General features: G+C 42.4%; 1 protein-coding gene across 1 annotated transcript; it reads right to left on the bottom strand.

Annotated features, from left to right (window-relative positions):
- Positions 1–365: 365 nt before the first annotated feature.
- Positions 366–17,620, bottom strand: LOC144462777 (inter-alpha-trypsin inhibitor heavy chain H3-like). The gene is made up of 22 exons (XM_078167423.1): positions 17,463–17,620; positions 17,093–17,122; positions 16,787–16,810; positions 8,878–9,032; positions 8,633–8,737; positions 8,329–8,491; positions 8,106–8,216; positions 7,803–7,931; positions 6,465–6,581; positions 6,215–6,383; positions 5,971–6,096; positions 5,672–5,853; positions 5,286–5,471; positions 5,052–5,191; positions 4,144–4,304; positions 3,886–3,912; positions 3,726–3,776; positions 3,128–3,241; positions 2,757–2,958; positions 2,491–2,663; positions 830–941; positions 366–729 (listed from the first exon to the last, which is right to left on the bottom strand). The coding sequence occupies exons 1-22, from the start codon at positions 17,574–17,576 to the stop codon at positions 591–593; spliced, it is 2,730 nt and encodes a 909-aa protein (XP_078023549.1). The 5' UTR covers positions 17,577–17,620; the 3' UTR covers positions 366–590.
- Positions 17,621–19,033: the final 1,413 nt, after the last annotated feature.

The raw sequence follows: 19,033 nt of genomic DNA, 5'->3' as shown, positions 1-19,033 counted from the left end.
AAATGGACACTCTCTAAGTCAAACATGACAAACACTGAAGTGGTACTGCATGCTCAAACATGTTTGTGAGCTGTAACTAGATGACATCAATGCACTGTGATGAAATACATCAATGCTGGTATTGATATTAACATTTCCTACCAAATGTATTCACATTTCATGGGCTGAAAATGTCTCAACATGACATCTAGTGCATAAAATCAGTCCTGAACCTTGCAGCTGGGATTTACCTACATCATGCAGTTTATTTATAAAAATAATGTTTATGGCATTTTCTCATAAGTTACATTTTAACTGTCTTTTCTAAACAATGATGGAAACAACAAAAAACAAAATGAAATGATTCAGTCCAGCGTGAGTCCATCTTTATCAACTTTGTCCCATTTATTTCAATACAAGTGGCAGCTGAGGCTGTCTCTCAGAACATCTCAGTATTTTGTATTTTGTATTTTCTTATAATTCCAGCAATTAGACTGATAGAAACTGTGACATTGTCCATGCACTGCTGTGAATGAAGCCTGTTGGGCCTTGTGTACAAGATGTTAAAGCATTCATTCATGGTGTAAGTGACACTGATGTGTAACCTGTTTTTAAACTGTTTTAAAAAGGCCTGACACAATGTAGTCTGCAGCCTCTCCATCGATGAGGCCGGTTCCATTACTGTGAATAAACCAGCAGGGAACATTTTCTCCGTTCTTCACATCCCTCCTGAAGTCTCTCTGCCAGCCTCTGTGGACCGAGACAGACATGGTCATGTAGGCAGTTTATTCAGTGGACACACACTGCATGCAACAAACTCTTCCACACTTATCTGAGGCCTGCAGTGTACCTGGTCACATTGAGCTCCTGTCCTTTCACATACATGGTGGCATCTGGTTTCTCTGGGACTTCACCTGGACGCAGGTCTGACACCTCATATTCAATCCCATGGTAGAACTGACCTGGAGCACGAACCACCATTGAAAGTTAATATCATTTTAAAATTAAATCATTCTGTAAACCACATTTTGCCGCAAAACATCACAAAAAACATTTAAAAAAATGTTTTAAAAAAATCATGGCCCCCCTGACACAATTACTGCCCCCCCTACTGCCCCCACGGGTGAAAATAATAAGGCTGATATTACAGCTTTAACAGTCTGTGGTGCACCAACCTAATGGCGCAGTTTGTTAGGACAGCCTGTTCTCACTCCCAAGTCATCAAACTTCGTCATTGTTTTTGGTGTCAGGTAGCCACGTACAGAGGCACCTTTCACAGCACTATGATACACACTGGATGGCGGCTATTTTTGATGCTGCTGGCCCTAACTCATCAAATACCATAGCTTAAGCAGTGGATGTCAGACACTAACGCACTGAGATACTCTTTCTGGTGGTATGACATGCACCAAGCAGTAGCTATTTCTGACCCAGCTGGCAACAATCATAGTGTAAAGAGCAAGAAGTCCCAACAGGGTGGGCGTGAGGGGAGGTGGAAGGGACAAACAAACACACGACTTTCACCCAGGAGCCAACGATTTGTTCCCCGTGTGAAACCAAAAATCAATCTCTTTTTATCAAAGAGATTGATGCTAGTATGTTTAGCAAACTACAGTACTAGACATGACGTGACGTGACGTGACGTGACGTTAGTAAGACTCATAGTTATTTTATGCCAAACTATGATTTTTTTTTTTTTTTCTAAACCTGACCATGTGCTTTTGTCGCCTAAACCTAACCAGGGATTATTGTTGGCTAAAGTTAAAAAATAAACCTTGAACCAGGGTGTTTTACTTATGTAGGAAGTTTACATTGAAAAAGACTGTATGCATGCTATGAGCAGCACATTTCTTGTGAAAACAGATATGTATTTTGAAAAGACACACTGCATGTAATAAGTGTCAATGAAGACGCCATCCATGAACTTTGAAACCTGACCCAGGAGGCCACCTAGCACGTCATATATTGACTCTCAGGTCGACTGACAGATGGCAATCATGTTGGCAAAAAGGTGCTTATTTACACATCATCAAACATTTGGAGTCCTGTTTCTGGCAACCTGATGAATGTAAGTCCAATATCCATCCTCCATTTTGCTCTGTTTTAGTTTCTACCAACCCCTGAGGGAATGTCTTTCTGTTTTGCTGCTAAATGCTCCACTATTTCACCAGCTAGTTGCTTAATGTGTCTGTCTGCAGTTTGGTGCTGAGCAGGAATTCTACAGTAGGTTTCTGCAAGCTTTTGTACCATAAACAGCTCACTACTACTGGTGTACTCCTCTCTGCATGTATGTCATATAGGAGCAATCCCCAAACACAGTGGCAGATATTCTGGAACTTCTCTGGGCTGACAGATTTTGTTGGTGTCAGGTTATTTTATGATTGTATTTTTATTCTGCTCTGAGGAGAAATCACAGGAAATTTCAGAAATCAAATCCACATTAATGGTTTTGACTTGTGATTGAACCTTAAAGCATGCAGTCTACTCTCTGACATGTGTGTGATGTCGTACCTAGCAGGCCGTGAACAGAAGGGGACAGGAGGTGGCTGTCCAGGGTGTAGAAACCCAAGTAGTCCCGATGGTACGGGTGCTTCTTCCACACTTTGTGAAGCAGGACCACAAACTTGACTGAATCCTTTAGAGTAACCGTTAGGCTGCGATCCTTGGTCAAGAGGAGATCCATGCTGGAGGAGGAAGAAGGGGAGGAGAGGAAGATGATAATTATTCTTCCTGAACTGGTGTTTATGTTTGATATTACTCATATAAAGGGTCCTTACTTGGGTCCTTTTAAAGCAGCTGTATCAGACCACAGCACTTTGACTTGTTTGCCATCCTGGAGCACTGAGATCTCCTGAGTGCTCACCTCTAGCCTCACCCCCAGAGTCTGGTGGATGATGCCGAAACGCCAAAAGTAGGTGTTAATTTTACCATCAGGGGGAATCTTCTTGTCTCCAATGGTCTCGCCATTGACCAAAATACCTGAGGAAACAACACAGGATTCAGTCACTCACTGTTTTTAGATGCAGGGGTGTGGTTTACTGGCTCATACATGAGAAATGTCCTAAATCATCTCCAGGAAATACACATGTGTGAGGCAAAACATCAAGAGGTAACAAAGTCATGAGGATAATGAGGACTCAGGGCTGACCTTGTTCTGGGTCTCTGACCAGGTTGAAAATGGTTCCTGGCATGTCGTTGATATTGAAGCACAGGGCGTCGTGTCTGTCAGGAAGCTCTATCATGAAATGAGGATCTCCATCCACTGCAGGTGACACCAGAGTATAATGACATCAATTAACAAAATGGATGAGATTTTGTTTTAAATCTAGTTTTGGCTCAACATGTTGATTGAAACATTTGAACAAGAATAGGGGTAAAGTCGCAGGAGTCCACAGCCATGCTAACATGTTCACAGTGAGTGGGAACGTATCTGTATCCCTGGGATTCTCTGTTCCCCAGCTCAATATCCTCTTAAAATGATACATTAAGACACTTCTAAGGGATTAACATTCTCAGGAAAGCTTTATTTTATCATTGGTCAAATGCTCAGTGTAAATTTCCCTGGGTCAGTTTGTCAAGCAACAGTTTATAGCCAACTGATGTTATACTCCCTGACATCTTTAAAGGCTTTAAGTTTTGCATATTTAAGGGCTACTAAATTTCTTGGTCGACTGACAGACCAGCTGACCAACAGGCTGATATTACCAAACCCAGAGCCATGTAGCTAAAACTAAAAATGTACTTACCAAAATATGTGGGTGGTGGTGGGTGATATGCAGGGGGTACATATCGATGTGCTAGAAACAGGAACAATAACATTCAAGTTGAAAGCGATACAGTTAATTTATTTAATACCAAAAGAATCTTTTATGCTATATGGTAAAAAAAAAAAAAAGATTGTCTTACACACTCTCTCTGCCTGTTGTCTTTGCTCTGTAAAAAACAGACAACTTAGTATATTCCACAGTTCAAACTGGAGCACCACCCTCTGCTGGTGCAGTTGAGGAAAGAGAAATAATATGCTGAAAACATGAATCCAGCAGTCAGTGTTGCTTGTGATTGTTTTACAATAAGGCTTTCCTTTTCAGGGAAAAGCCTGACAGCAACCATGTTTAGAAAAACCTGTCCAGTATCACTTTTTAAACCCTCTCTTTCCTGCCTTACCCTCAGTCAGCTTGTCAGCAATGAGAGGGCTGTCTGTTCCATCCTCAGTTTCAGGCTTGGTGACCACCATGGAGGTGAGAGGGGTGACAAAGCTGTACTTCAGAGACATGTCCAGGGCCTTGGCTGTGGCGTTGGTTTTCTCATCTGGGGAACCGCTCTTGCTGCATGAAGGAAAAATATACTTAAGGTGCCACAAATGACACTGGCATCAAGAAAACCACCACTGAATCTTACAAAAAAAAAGTTACAAGATTCATCTTGGGCTCTCAGACGATGCCCAAAAGGTATTATTATAGGAATACTTCAGCCCCAAATGGCCATCAATTACACACCTGGTATTATGTTGGATTCCTGAAGAAATTTTTTTAGCATGCCTCCACTGTGAACGAAAAATCTAAAAACTGAGAGAATTCTCACAGTAATTTTACGTCGCTGAACACAGGAGCTGCTGGTGTACTGCTGCCTCAGTCATTTAGTTTGGTCGATGGGGTCAAGCTTTGCAGAGAGCCTACATTGGTTTAATTTTCAGGTCAGTTTTGAAATAGTAAGCTTTTAGTGAAAATGCAGATTTTTGGAAAGTAATGAGCATATGACTGAATAAATGAGTCTTGGATTATATTGCATGAGTTATGTAACAGCACGTAAATGGATGTTTTGATATAGTTTTGCTGTTGTTAAAGATGGTCCACTATGCCTTTAATTCATCAAGAATTTTCTCTGTTGTGGGATTCTTTATTCACCGTGGAGTCCTCCAAGTTTTCTGCATTGATTCAGTGTTACTCGGGGTGAGAACTTTATATACAAATGGCTATTTGGGGAGTAAAGTACTCCTTTGACAAAGATTTTCACGAGACCAATGGTAAATAAAGATTTCAGGTCTCAGCTTGAGTGAAATTTGTCAATCAGACCTCTTTTCCAGTAGCTGCTGGATGGTGAGGTAGGCCCACAGACGCTCTGTGAAATCTCCAAAGATGTACTCCTCATCTGGGTATATCACATTCCAATCCACAGCACTGGCCTGACCCTGCACCCTGAAGTCCTCCTCAAACTACAGGTGAGAGGAAAAAACTCAGAGTAATAAACACACATCATCTATCCACATCTGTATTGTCTCTAAATTTCCGCCATTTCCTTCTCCTCACCCCCTGGCCGAACACTTCCACCATGAAATTGTCCAGGTCATTGTCCATCAGCCGACCAGCCACCACGATCTCTGAGCCGTTAAACAGCTGGCTGTAGTGGTTAGTAGTCAGGAAGTCCACTGTGTTGTCAGGATAACGCAGGTCCACCTCTGAAAGCAGAGGGTTGGCCACCTCCTCATAGAAACCCTGGAATAAATGCACATACACATTACATATATTTGTATAAAATGTTCCATATGAAGAGTTTTTATCATCATTTTATTATGAGTAGTGATTACACAATTGTGGAAGAATTCAGCATAGCTGGTATTATTTACATTTAGCTTCATAAAATCTTTGAATTGGTTTAGAAAAACGTATTCAGAGCCTAGAGTTGGAGCCTTTACCTGAAGTTGAATGTCTGCATCTGAACCCTCAAAGATTCTGCGGGCCACTCCCTTGTTTTGTTTGCTCATCACATCCAGGAAGGAATAATCCACATCATTTCCAAATCCAAGACAGAACAGAGACATGTTTCCTCCAATAGCCGATCGCATATTCTCCTGAATAATCGGGAGCTGAGACCTTCCTTCAAATGCACAGATACAACATGCAGAAAATGAATGCTCAATACAAAATACATCGATCAAATGCACACTCATAACAACAGTATATCCTACAGTATGAACACACTCTGCATGCTCACCCCCGTCTGGCATTCCATCAGTCAGTAAAATAATCATATCGACGCTCCTCTCTGGGAGCTTCTTCTCCTGCCTGTCTTTGACCAGCATTTCCGCACCTCTCAACAGTGCATCATTCATATTGGTTGCTAGAAGTAAAACACACAACATACTGTAAAATGTGTAGTATGAGAGTGTATGTCTGTCATTTACAGAGTTAAGATGAAATTTAGCAACAGAGGTAATGTCACTTGTTTTTCGATTTACATCCGCGGTCATGTATCCCTCTGACATATGTCATTGCTTCAGCCACGTTTTCCTTGGTTGCTTTGGTAAGTGATTCCCTCCAAAACTCAACATTGCTATCAAATGGGATGAGAGCAAAGTGGTCCTCCTCGTGGAGGTCTTTGAGGATGGCCAGCAATGCCTGTCGTGTCTACAATGAGTCAAAAGGTCAGAGGTCAAAATGTGTTCATGTGGCCATCGATACACAACAACAGTAGGAATGGTCTTTCACCTGTTGTATCTTTCTCCCACTCATTGATCCACTCCTGTCAATCACAAACACCACATTTTTTGGGACTCTGGGCAGGTCAGGGGGAGCAAAGAAGTGCACGAAGTATCCATTCACAATCTGAAGAGAATGAAGAGCAGAAGTATACATGAAAGTATGACAAGGCAACATGACAATTGGATGAATTTTTCCAATAAAATATAGTTGATTCATTACACGTTGGGCAATTTAACCATAGATTGGTCAATTTCATTTTACAACTCAGCCCTCAGACAAATACAGTTCAGTCAGAACACTTTAGTCAAGGAAAACTTTACTTCCATTTGCAGTATTATAATTGGCTGTATGGCTCTGTTCTGGGGCCTCTCTGCCTTTCCTCGGGCCTACGCAGAAAGCCTCTTCCATGCCCCCCTATATGGAAAGCCTAAGGCAGACAGAGCACACCTCTGTGTCCTTCCACGCACCTGCATGGAAAGACTTAAGACAGAGAGAGCACACCTCCCTGCCCTTCCATGTGCCTACATGGAAAACCTAAGGCAGGGACAGCAGAGGCAAAGACCCCCCCAGGAACAGAACAGAGCAGCATCAACAGAAATGACATTGATAAGTCAGACACAACATAAGGGAGCAGCTGGGGTGGAGGCCAGTTGCAGCTTGCAGAGGAAACAGCAACAGTAGGCAGGCCAGAGCAGTTTCAATAGGGCGTCCTGAATGAGATTCACCAATTGGTTGCATAGAAAGGAATCATGTGATCTATCAGCTGGCTCCCTTCCATCAATCAGCTGCTCCATCAGTTGATTGGCTGTTTGAGATCAGCTGATATAGCTCAGATATGAGCTGAGATTGACAACATGTCCTGTCTGAACTAATGCTTCGCTCAGCTAAACCTATATAATTTTACCATCCCAATCACAAAAATAAATGTTGGTACTGTACATTTCTGCACACCATGGATATGTGACATTGTATGTTTAATGTGTTGCGGACATGTTTCTTTACATTTCACTTTTCAATTTAATGTTGTCATAACACTGTGGTTTATGTGAGGTTAGATTGGGCAAAAAAGCCCACTTAGTTTGGGTTACAAAAACATCATCTTGTGGATTAAAATACCCCATTTGCTCTTGTTAAAAAAACCTGCTTTGGTTGCTACTAACATCGCTGGAAATGTCCCAACATCTCATTAAACTATGTGAATCGTGCAAAATGTAATATAACTGTGGTTTGCAGAAACGTACAATGCCAACATTTTTTTCGGGCAGTTGGGCTGGTTTTACACGTAAAGCCTGATTTAAATGTGCACGAAGCAAGTACTGAGTACAGTGTTTGTTGACAGCTAACCTGAATGTCCCCGAGGCTCTTTGCTCGGTTCACGTCGTACTTGATGACAAAATCTCCGTCGATGAGTGTCCCATCACAGTCTGGACACTTCCTCTGCTCCTCCATAGTTGGTGAGAAAGAGATGTGTGCCTGACAACGGGATACGTTACAACCAGTTCAGCTCACTCTTAAATCTTGGGTCAGTTGTTTTATTGAATTTAAAGAAAGATTTTGAGAGCAGAAATAAGAGAGTTGAAATTCAGAGACTGTAAGACAAGCAAAGAATCAGAGACAACTTCTTATAAGGCCTGTTGTTTTTTGTACCTTGTTGTCTGTGACCACTTTCTCCACCAGGGGGAGCAGTTCATTGGTGAGAAAGGTTGCATGGGCTTCCACATAAGAAATGCCCTGAGGCTCATAGATGTTTGTTACTATCTGTCTCCACACACACACACACACACACACACATAATTTGTCAGTTAAACCATTTTTTTTAGAATATCTGAACTCAACAAGAGACAGGATTTGAACATGGACGTGCGTTCACCTGAAAATCCTGGACCCGTTGTTGGGGTTTAACTCGAGTCAGAATCTCATACTGGCCCAGTTTCCTCTGAAGGAGCTCCTCGTAGGTCAGAATAAAAGTCACGTTACTTTCAGCTGCAATGTTGACAGACACTGAAAACTTCTCCATCTTTCTTCCAGATGCCCTGCAATGAAACACAAGCATGACTGACAGCCTCTACTGTTTGAGTGATCAGTTTAGTACATTAAAATATAGATCTCACATATTTCTTTGAACGTGTATTCGATGCTTTGTTGATGTGTTTGTTTTATTTTCTTTGACTCACTTGACCAGTCCAGCAGTCTGTCCAGAGGAAACAGCCTTCTCATACTGTTTCTTGGCTTTCTCTTTTTCTTTCACTTCCCCAACATACACCTGGCCATCAATTTCCCTGTGAGGCACACAGATGGAGAAATATGCAACTTAAGGCAAATAAAGTGAGAAACATCAGCTTTAGAGGACGACTGGGAGCGGAAGCAGTGATGAACAGTGTCACAGACAGAGTGGAAATCAGAGTGGAGACGGACTGACATGCTGAAGTTGGTGATGAAGGCGGTCTTGGGCAGCTCCATTTCAAAGAAGATTTCTTGGGGGAAGTTTGCTTTGTTCCGAGCCTTGGAGGTCATGACGGTGTGGGCGAAACGAGACGTCACAGTGCAGTCCACTTTCACACTGTACACCTCCACCTGAGACAGAAAGAGAGGAAGGAAGAGATGGAAAGACTGAAACACAACTGAATAGGGAAAGCTCTATGTTACAAGCAGTAGCGCCACCAAGGGGTGGCCAAGGAGGGCCATGGCCACCTTGATACTATCGCTGGGCTCCCCTCACAAAAATAATCAGAAACTAGAATTAGCACCTTGCAGTTGTATGCCTCCACCAGTTGCAGTTACAGTTTACATCCATGCCTGTGGAAACATCAGTGCTTCACACACAGCACAGATCTTTACAATCAGCACAGTTTGAAAATTATTGTCACCAATTCAGTATCTGACCAAATGTCTTCCCTTCTGCTCCTGAGCTATGATGTTAAATAATGACTAGAAAAGTTTTTCTTTAGAAGATTGTTGTGTCATAAGGAAGTTGACCTTCGACCATCTGGATATAAATGTCATCACTTGTTAATTTTTTTCTATCAGACATTTGTGTGAAATTTTGTTACTAGCATATGGATCCTTGAGTTATGGCCAAAAACATGTTTTGTGAGGTCACAGTGACCTTGACCTTTGACCTGGGCAGCTGTGGCCCAGAGGTAGAGCAGGTCGTCCACCAGTCAGAAGATCAGTGGTTCGATTTCCAGCTCCTCCTGTCTGCATGTCAACGTATCCTTGAACAGATACGTCAACATACGACAAGATACTGAACCTCAAATCGCATTGGTGTGTGAGTGTGAGTGTACGGTAGCTTCGGCCACCAGTGTGTGAATGTTTGTGTGAATGGGTGAATGTGACTCATAGTGTAAAAAGCTCTTTGAGTGGTCAGATGACTAGAAAGGCGCTATTCGAGTACAGGTCCATTTACCATGTACCACCAAATTCTAATCAGTTCATCGTTGAGCCAAATTTGAGGAAATTCACCGCAGGCGTTCTTGAGATATCACGTTCACAAGAATGGGACCGGTAACATGAAAACATAATGTCTCCGGCCACAGCTGTCGCCGGCACAGAGGCATAATATTTGGAGGCCTCTTTGTGGTGTTTTTTGGAGGGAAAACTGGAGGGATTCCTTTGCGCATGTGTCGGCGTTTGTAGCTGCCTGTCTGTGCTCTCCCTAACCCGCGATTTTAAACTGATTTATTTTAGCTTTGGAGTAACTTTTAAGCTATCTGCTTGGACATCAGTTGTTTTTATTTATCTCATTTAATCGGACGTTATTTTAATCACTGGATGTCCAAGCATTAGGGGTTTTAACAGCCAGACACGGCCTGCTTGACAGGTGGGAAAACTTCCGCCAGCATAGCCTATATATGGCTACATCTATGCACGCCGATGTGGACCCCCAGCTTGTAAAAGCAGACAAAAAGATTTCTGACCTGAAAGAGGACATTCGCCGGCTCTCTGGTGAGCTAAACATCAAATCCTCCATGCTGACCGCCCTCCAGGAGGTGGCTCATGAACAGTCGCTCCAGCTCGCCTCACTCACGGCGGCCCTCCAGGACACGGTGCACTGGGATCCCAGCGCTTGGCCTCCACCGTCCTCCAGCTCAACACCGAGTCGCCGGTGGTCTTGGGTGGAGGTGGTCGGCAGGTTGTAAAAGAGGCCCTGGCTGTGTTGCCTCACCTCCGCGCCTCAGCCTGTCAAACCGCTACAGCGCCCTGGCATCGGACGGAGATCCAGATGTTGGCACTGCAGACGCTGCTGCTGCGGCTCCTTCCCCGCCGACCGATGCTGTTCCAGCCGCTCCCCGCTTGGAGGAGTCGGCCTCGGCGTCTAACGGTGCTGTGGCTCCCTCTCCGCCGGCCGGTGGTACACCTGCAGCGCCCTGCACGGATGGATCCGCGTCTTCCTCGCTGGCACCTGTGGACCGGAGTGCCGCGGCTGCAGGACCCGACCATCGACTCCCATCCCGGACATCGGTTTCCGCGGCGCGTCGGAGGCTCCTAAAGGAAGCTGTACGGAGACGCTCCGGGGGACTCCTCTCCCACAGCCGGGATGGCGCTGCTCCTGCCGGGGCTGGGGCCGGGACCGCCGAGTCGCCGCCGCTCCTGCCCCCCCGGTCACGCAGCATGGACCGTCCACCTGCCTCATGTGAGTCACCCTATCCCCATCGTGTTCCTCTTCGTCCTCTTTTCCCTCCTTCCACCGTGTTGTTTGGAGACAGCATCATCAGGAATATTCGTTTTTTCAACGCCACAACTCACTGCTTTCCTGGAGCCACAGTTCCGGTCATCGTTGACAAACTTCCAGAACTGCTTCATTCACTCCCTTCCTCCATAAATCGGCTGATTTTCCATTTGGGCTCAAATGACACGGCCCGCCGGCAATCAGAGCAGACAAAAATGGATTTTGTTGCTCTTTTTAACCTTTTAAAAAACTGTGGTAAGTCGGTCTTTATCAGCGGCCCCCTGCCAACACTGTCCCGCGGGGCAGAACGCTTCAGTCGGCTACACTCCCTCAATTCATGGGTCCAGGCTGCCTGTAGCACCTATGGATTCACTTTTATCGACAATTTTAACTTATTTTGGAACCGGTCCTCCGTTTTCAGGGCTGACGGGCTTCACCCGAGCAGGCTGGGCAGCCGCATGTTAGCGCTAACATTCAGCACGCTGTTCAGTGTGCCCCATGTGACTGACGTACATTGGAAGCACACGCCCCCCTGGTTTCCTCTTTGGTTCATCCCCAACCCACTCCCACATCCACATCCATTCCAGTCAGAATTTCAAACAGATTTAACAGAACAACTTCACCATGGACCAATAGCAACCCCAAAAACTTAGTTCCCCTCACACCTGCTCCACACTCACCACATTGTGATGATGAGCGCACGTTCGGCACAAACATTAACCTGGCCGTGCTGAACGTGCACTCTCTTTAAATAAAACTTTTATCATAAATGACCTGATTTTAGATAACAAGTTGGACAGTATTCTTTTAACAGAGACATGGCTTGGCACTGACGCACCTGTTGTTCTCACCGAGGCCTGCCCACCAAATTTTAATTTTTTATTCTCTATTCAGTCACTAAAAATTCGCTGCACTCTACTGAAGTTTCTTTTAACAGCTACTCATCATTTGAGTATCATGCCTTTGTTTTAAAGCCCTCCTATTCTTTGTATCACAGTTTACAGACCACCCCACCATTCCACCTCTTTTATCACTGATTTTTCAGAACTATTAACAATCATACACACCACCTATAATAGAATTTTAATAACTGGTGATTTTAATTTACATGCTGATAATACCTCGGATCCAATGTCCAGAGAATTTTTAAATCTTTTAACCTGCATGGATTTTAAACAGCATGTCACACAGCTGACTCACAACAGAGGACACACCCTGGACCTGGTCATAACCTATGGCCTGTCCACTGGTGTGTCCTCTGTTGTTGACCTGGCTGTGTCTGACCACTACTGTGTGTATTTTAACATCACCAGTTTTAGCCATCAGGAGGCCCCGGTGAGAACGGTGAGGAAACACTACCTAACTTCTGAAGTGGCTGCAAATTTTATCGAGATTTTACAGAGCACTCCTGCTGAAATTTTACCTGCACCCTGTGGTTTTATTGTGGACAATTTTAACAGTAAATTAAAGTCAACACTTGACTCAGTGGCTCCACTTTTAACCAAAATCAGAAAAACAAAACCTACACCCCCGTGGAGAAATGATAACATCAAAAGACTGAAAAGAAAATGCAGGAGTGCAGAGAGGAGGTGGAGAAAAACCAAATTGACAGTTCATTTTGAAATATTACGCAAACAACTCAAAACCTACAATAAAACAGTCAAACAGGCAAGAATATCCCACTTTTCAAAACTCATTTCCGATCATAAAAACAACCCCAAATTTCTTTTCTCCACCTTCGATCTTTTAACCAACACCAATTTTAATAAACCATCCAACATATCAACAGATGCCCTCTGCGAGGACTTTGCAGACCACTTCAGAAGTAAAATCGATGATATCAGGTCCAGTCTTTTATCCCAACGGAATGTAATTTTTAACACACCTGGATCATTGCTTTTACCTGAGGAAACACTGGAGAGTTTTGTCCTGGTTGATGCGAGGACACTTGGTCGAGTTTTCTCCCAGGTAAACCCAACAACTTGGCTTTTAGATCCGATTCCCACATCACTTTTAAAGACATTTTATGGATTCTTTGAGGAACAGATTTTAAATATAGTGAATTACTCTCTTCAGACGGGTGTCTTCCCCGCTGCCTTCAAAACGGCGGTGGTGAAGCCCCTTCTGAAGAAGAGTAATTTAGATCCCAACATTTTTAATAATTACCAACCTGTATCCAACTTACCGTTTTTAAGTAAGATTTTAGAAAAACTGGTTTTTAACCAAGTAAATGATTTTTTAAAAAGAAACAGTATTTCAGAGAAATATCAATCTGGTTTTAGGATGAACCACAGTACCGAGACAGCCCTTTTAAAGATTTTAAATGATATCAGGTTGAATGTTGATTCACAAAAACTCACAGTCTTGGTACTACTGGATCTAAGCGCCGCCTTTGATACAGTAGATCACCACATTTTATTAAACAGACTCAGAAACCTGGTGGGCCTCTCTGGTACTGTTTTTAACTGGTTCAGCTCTTATCTCACAGATTGTTGTTTCTTTGTAAGTATGGATACATGTTCCTCCACAACGCATGAAATTAGGTGTGGGGTGCCCCAAGGGTCAATTTTAGGTCCAATTCTTTTTAATCTATACATGCTTCCCCTTGGGGACGTCATCAGGAGGCACGGCATCAGCTTCCACAGTTACGCAGATGACACACAGCTGTACATCGCCGTGTCTCTTGATGACACAGGGCCAATTGATACCCTTTTTAACTGTATTTTAGATATCAAGTCATGGATGGCAGTGAATTTCCTACAGCTCAACCAGGACAAAACAGAGGTTTTAATTATTGGTCCTGAAGGCCAGAGAGAGAAACTTTTACCAAAACTAAAAGATTTTAAACCTTCACAATGTGTAAAGAACCTGGGCGTCATTTTTGACTGAGCTTAGTTTTATTCCACACATCAAAAATGTAACAAAGATAGGTTTTTATCATCTTAAGAATATAGCCAGAGTCTGCCCGTTTCTCTCTCAGGCTAACACGGAGGTGCTGGTGCATGCTTTTATCTCTTGTCGTTTAGATTACTGTAATGCCCTGCTGTCTGGTCTTCCCAAAAAGACCATCTCTAATCTGCAGCTACTCCAAAACACAGCCGCACGAGTGCTGACAAGGACCAGAGGGCGGGAGCACATTTCACCAGTTTTACAATCGCTGCATTGGCTCCCCGTGTGTTTCAGGATCGATTTTAAGGTTCTTTTATTAGTTTTTAAATGTCTTAACGGTCTTGGGCCATCTTATTTATCTGACCTGCTTTTATCATATCAACCCTCGCGAATCCTGAGGTCCTCCGGCACTGGCCTTTTAATTGTTCCAAGAGTTAGAACAAAAACCCACGGGGAGGCTGCATTCAGCCATTATGGCCCTCACTTATGGAACAGCCTGCCGGAGAGCATCAGGACTGCAGAGACTGTTGATGTTTTTAAAAGGAGGCTCAAGACTCACCTTTTTAATTTAGCTCTTAACTGATTTCTTGTACTCTTTTAATTCTTCTATTATATTATGTTCTTTTTACTTTCTAATGCTTTTAAATTATTTATTTTTAAATCTCTATGCATTTTAGTCTCTAAATCTTAATTTATTTATTTATTATTATTATTAATATTATTTTAATCTTTAACTCTTCAATTTTTCCTAATCTCCACACCATGTGTGGAGTCCACCCCGGTTTGTCTGGTCGGGGTGGTCTCTGTGGCGGCGCTCCCTGTGGCTGTGGGCTGTAGCGCCTCTCAGTGTGGATGGCTCCCCATAGGTGGTTCTTTCCTCACCTGGTTCCTCAGTGCCCAGCCATGTTATTGACTATATTGACTGTGTGTGTGTGTGTGTGTGTGTGTGTGTGTGTTTATATGTGGGGGTTGGAACCAAAGATCTCAAATTTGGACTCATCAGTCCAAAGCACAGATTTCCACTGGTCTAATGTCCATTCCTTGTGTTTCTTGGCCCAAACAAATCTCTTCTGCTTGTTGCCTCTCCTTAGCAGTGGTTTCCTAGCAGTTATTTGACCATGAAGGCCTGATTCGCGCAGTCTCCTCTTAACAGTTGTTCTAGAGATGGGTCTGCTGCTAGAACTCTGTGTGGCATTCATCTGGTCTCTGATCTGAGCTGCTGTTAACTTGCCATTTCTGAGGCTGGTGACTTGGATGAACTTATCCCCAGAAGCAGAGGTGACTCTTGGTCTTCCTTTCCTGGGTCGGTCCTCATGTGTGCCAGTTTCGTTGTAGCGCTTGATGGTTTTTGCGACTCCACTTGGGGACACATTTAAAGTTTTTGCAATTTTCCGGACTGACTGACCTTCATTTCTTAAAGTAATGAGGGCCACTCGTTTTTCTTTAGTTAGCTGATTGATTCTTGCCATAATATGAATTTTAACAGTTGTCCAATAGGGCTGTCGGCTGTGTATTAACCTGACTTCTGCACAACACAACTGATGGTCCCAACCCCATTGATAAAGCAAGAAATTCCACTAATTAACCCTGATAAGGCACACCTGTAAAGTGGAAACCATTTCAGGTGACTACCTCTTGAAGCTCATGGAGAGAATGCCAAGAGTGTGCAAAGCAGTAATCAGAGCAAAGGGTGGCTATTTTAAAGAAACTAGAATATAAAACATGTTTTCAGTTATTTCACCTTTTTTTGTTAAGTACATAACTCCACATGTGTTCATTCATAGTTTTGATGCCTTCAGTGAGAATCTACAATGTAAATAGTCATGAAAATAAAGAAAACGCATTGAATGAGAAGGTGTGTCCAAACTTTTGGCCTGTACTGTATGTATTATTTTTGTTTGTTTTTATTCTGTGAAGCACTTTGTGCTGCATTTTTAATGTATGAAAAGTGCTATACAAATAAAGTTTGATTGATTGATTGATAGTAACTTGAGAAGGTTAGTTCCCGGTAAATATTTTGTTCCTAACAATCAGTGTAGTAATCTTTCAAATTCAAGCTGTACATTTTTTTACATGTTTTAAGTAAATGGACAACCAGCGCATTTGAAAAACAATGAATCGCCTAACATATGCATGTACAGATAAAACATTAAATGTGATGCCAAAGATATATATTATAACAGCTTGAAGACATTTCTAAAAAGACATGAAGCTCAGTATGAGTTCAATCAGGAGGACTTTGTTCATGCTACATCCATTTGCAATTCTCTCTCTATCCCACTCTCACCACTTCCACCAATCAGCTGACTGTGGGCGTTCCCTCTCCCGGTTAGCCAATCAAACTTTGCCACGATCTCCATCAGCCATTCATGCTGATCCTGCCAAACTTTTAAGCTGTTCTCCTCTCTGCTCCTGTCAGCTGTCATTTTAGGCAGAATCGTCGCTCCCTCCTCCATTCCATTCACCTCCACCTTATCCAGAGACCAGGACAAGCTCATCAAAAGCCCACTCCTCTTCAAATCCAGATCCTCAGCTCCCTCTTCATCTCATCTCACCAAGTCTATTGACCTTGATTGATGAGCTATTTCCACAGCCTTTAGTTGTTAGTTTGGTCATTAATGGAGTTTTTTCTTCCTTCTCCAATACATGGCTGATCTTTGTGGTGAGCTGCTGCATATACCAATGTCTTTACATGATCGTTAAAATTGTATTGAATTCAGTTGAATATTTCTCACTGTGACCAATAGAGATACAATTATTTTCTTACCTTGGCCTCATTTGTACTTCTTTTCTGTAACAATAAAAACAATAAAAAACAAACAAGCAAAAAAAACAAAAAAACAGTCAACATTTCAGTTGAGAAATCAAAATTAAACACTGTGTAAATCAGGCAATTTCATCTTCAACTCTTGCTTTATGGGATTTAATAATGTGAATTATCTACACGTAAAAATAGCCTTATTCATTTTACTTTGAGAATTAAAATGTACAAGCAGAAAGATGCAACTTTAGTGTAACATTTTTACCATGATATAAAAGGACTGTCTGTCAGTAAATAATTTCTGGAAAGTACCTGCAGTGATCTGGCAGCTCCTCTTGTCTCCTGAAATACAAATACAACAGGGTGAATCAACATGGTGCCAAAATGTTAGAAGAAAAACACTGACCTAACATGAACCAGCTTATAAGAAAAACTTAACATTCTGCGTCACACACATACAAACAGAGAGGAGAGGTTAGAAGGAGTAATTTGATAGTAAAACTGAGCAGGATTTAAGTTAAAAAAAAAAAAATCTGAAGTCACACAGTTCATGTTAAAGAGATTCTTCATATGAAAACAGACCAGTGGTTAAATCAGGAACCACCAGATAAAATGATTACCTCTGCTGTAAAACAATGTGATTTTAGAAACAGAGTACAAAAAGGTCGGTGTGTTAAGTTACCTGCAGAGCTTCATGGTCCCCGGAGATGACCAGAGCCCCCTGGGCCAGGCCGGGCAGCAAGAGGCAGGCGCTGCCCCACAGCAGCAGCAGTCGAACACCCTGCAGTCCAGACATGACCAAACGTCCACTGAACAGTGGCTGACTTCACTGCTGAGAAAACAGCTCTCTGGCCAGGGGGAGGGACGAAAAGTGTGTGTGCTGCCCTGGAGTATTGACCGACAGACCTGAGCTCAATGTGCAGCAGGCCCCGAGGTGCAAAAGTTGGTGCAAAAGCTCAAAGAAAATATCTGTGCTCAGGCTGTTTTTTAGTGTAGGTGATCATGCCTTATATAAACACAGTGGGAGACTGGGGTTGGTTGGCACACAGATATATTTTCTGGTCCTTTAAAGGTCACAGAAACAAAAATCATCTACTATGTTAAAACATCTGAGAGTAACCAACTTTTTGGTGAGTGTCGCGTTTCAGTTTTATGGTGTCAAAAGTCACATAGTGGTCTGTGAACTCAGCGTGTTATAAAACTGTGTTAGAGATATTGGATATTGGAAATGTGTTATTTCCAGTTAATACACAAACAAATCAGCCACATTTTGATTTAAGATTTGAAAGTCTGTGATGAGTAATTCTAGCTTCATTCAGCACCTCAACTGGTCAAATATTTCACTCAACTGCCTCATGTGTGTTTATTTCAGTTCCCACCTGGCAGAGAAGTTATCCAAATAAATAAATAAGTAAATAAATTCAAATAAAAACACTGTAAAAACACTGAACATTATTTGATTTGGTCAGCAGCAGAGATGGGCAGTATCTCAGTCAAATGTATTTACTTACTTTTAAGTAGTTTGTAATTTGTATTTGCTGGATGGACAAAAAAAGGAAATTGTAAAAAGATACTTTATGAGCTTGCATTAGTATAGGCCTATTTGAAACATTTAAAATACATTATTTAATATGTCATTTCATTCTCAAATAAGACACATTTTTATCGCCAGGTTTAAGCTGTAGAAATACATCACATAACAATTAGCCTAATCACAGCCTTTGATTAGAGTGAATCATGTGTCATGTCCCATGAGGCCCGGCAACATATGAGCTACCACATTTCATTTGTGTTCCCCCAGACAGCAGTGTTACTTCTAGCCCTAAATACTGGGTGAAGAATGGTAAGCAACATCCATGCCTGGAGTTATATGGAGCTTGCGATGTCAAGTAACTTGTCATGCTTAAAGGCATGTCAGGAACAATAAGCAACATGAACTCACAATAGCCAGCTCTAGGTTGTGTAATTCGGTATAACATACTGGAATTATAAATTTAGGTGGTATTCTCCTTTAAACTAGGATTCAAAAAGCAAAAGGGTTTGAAATGGACACTCTCTAAGTCAAACATGACAAACACTGAAGTGGTACTGCATGCTCAAACATGTTTGTGAGCTGTAACTAGATGACATCAATGCACTGTGATGAAATACATCAATGCTGGTATTGATATTAACATTTCCTACCAAATGTATTCACATTTCATGGGCTGAAAATGTCTCAACATGACATCTAGTGCATAAAATCAGTCCTGA

The sequence above is a fragment of the Epinephelus lanceolatus genome, chromosome 1, assembly GCF_041903045.1.
Source record: "Epinephelus lanceolatus isolate andai-2023 chromosome 1, ASM4190304v1, whole genome shotgun sequence".
Taxonomy (NCBI): Eukaryota; Metazoa; Chordata; class Actinopteri; order Perciformes; family Serranidae; genus Epinephelus; species Epinephelus lanceolatus.
The sequence above is the reverse complement of the archived record's forward strand: the minus strand, read 5'-3'. Positions and strand labels throughout refer to the sequence as shown.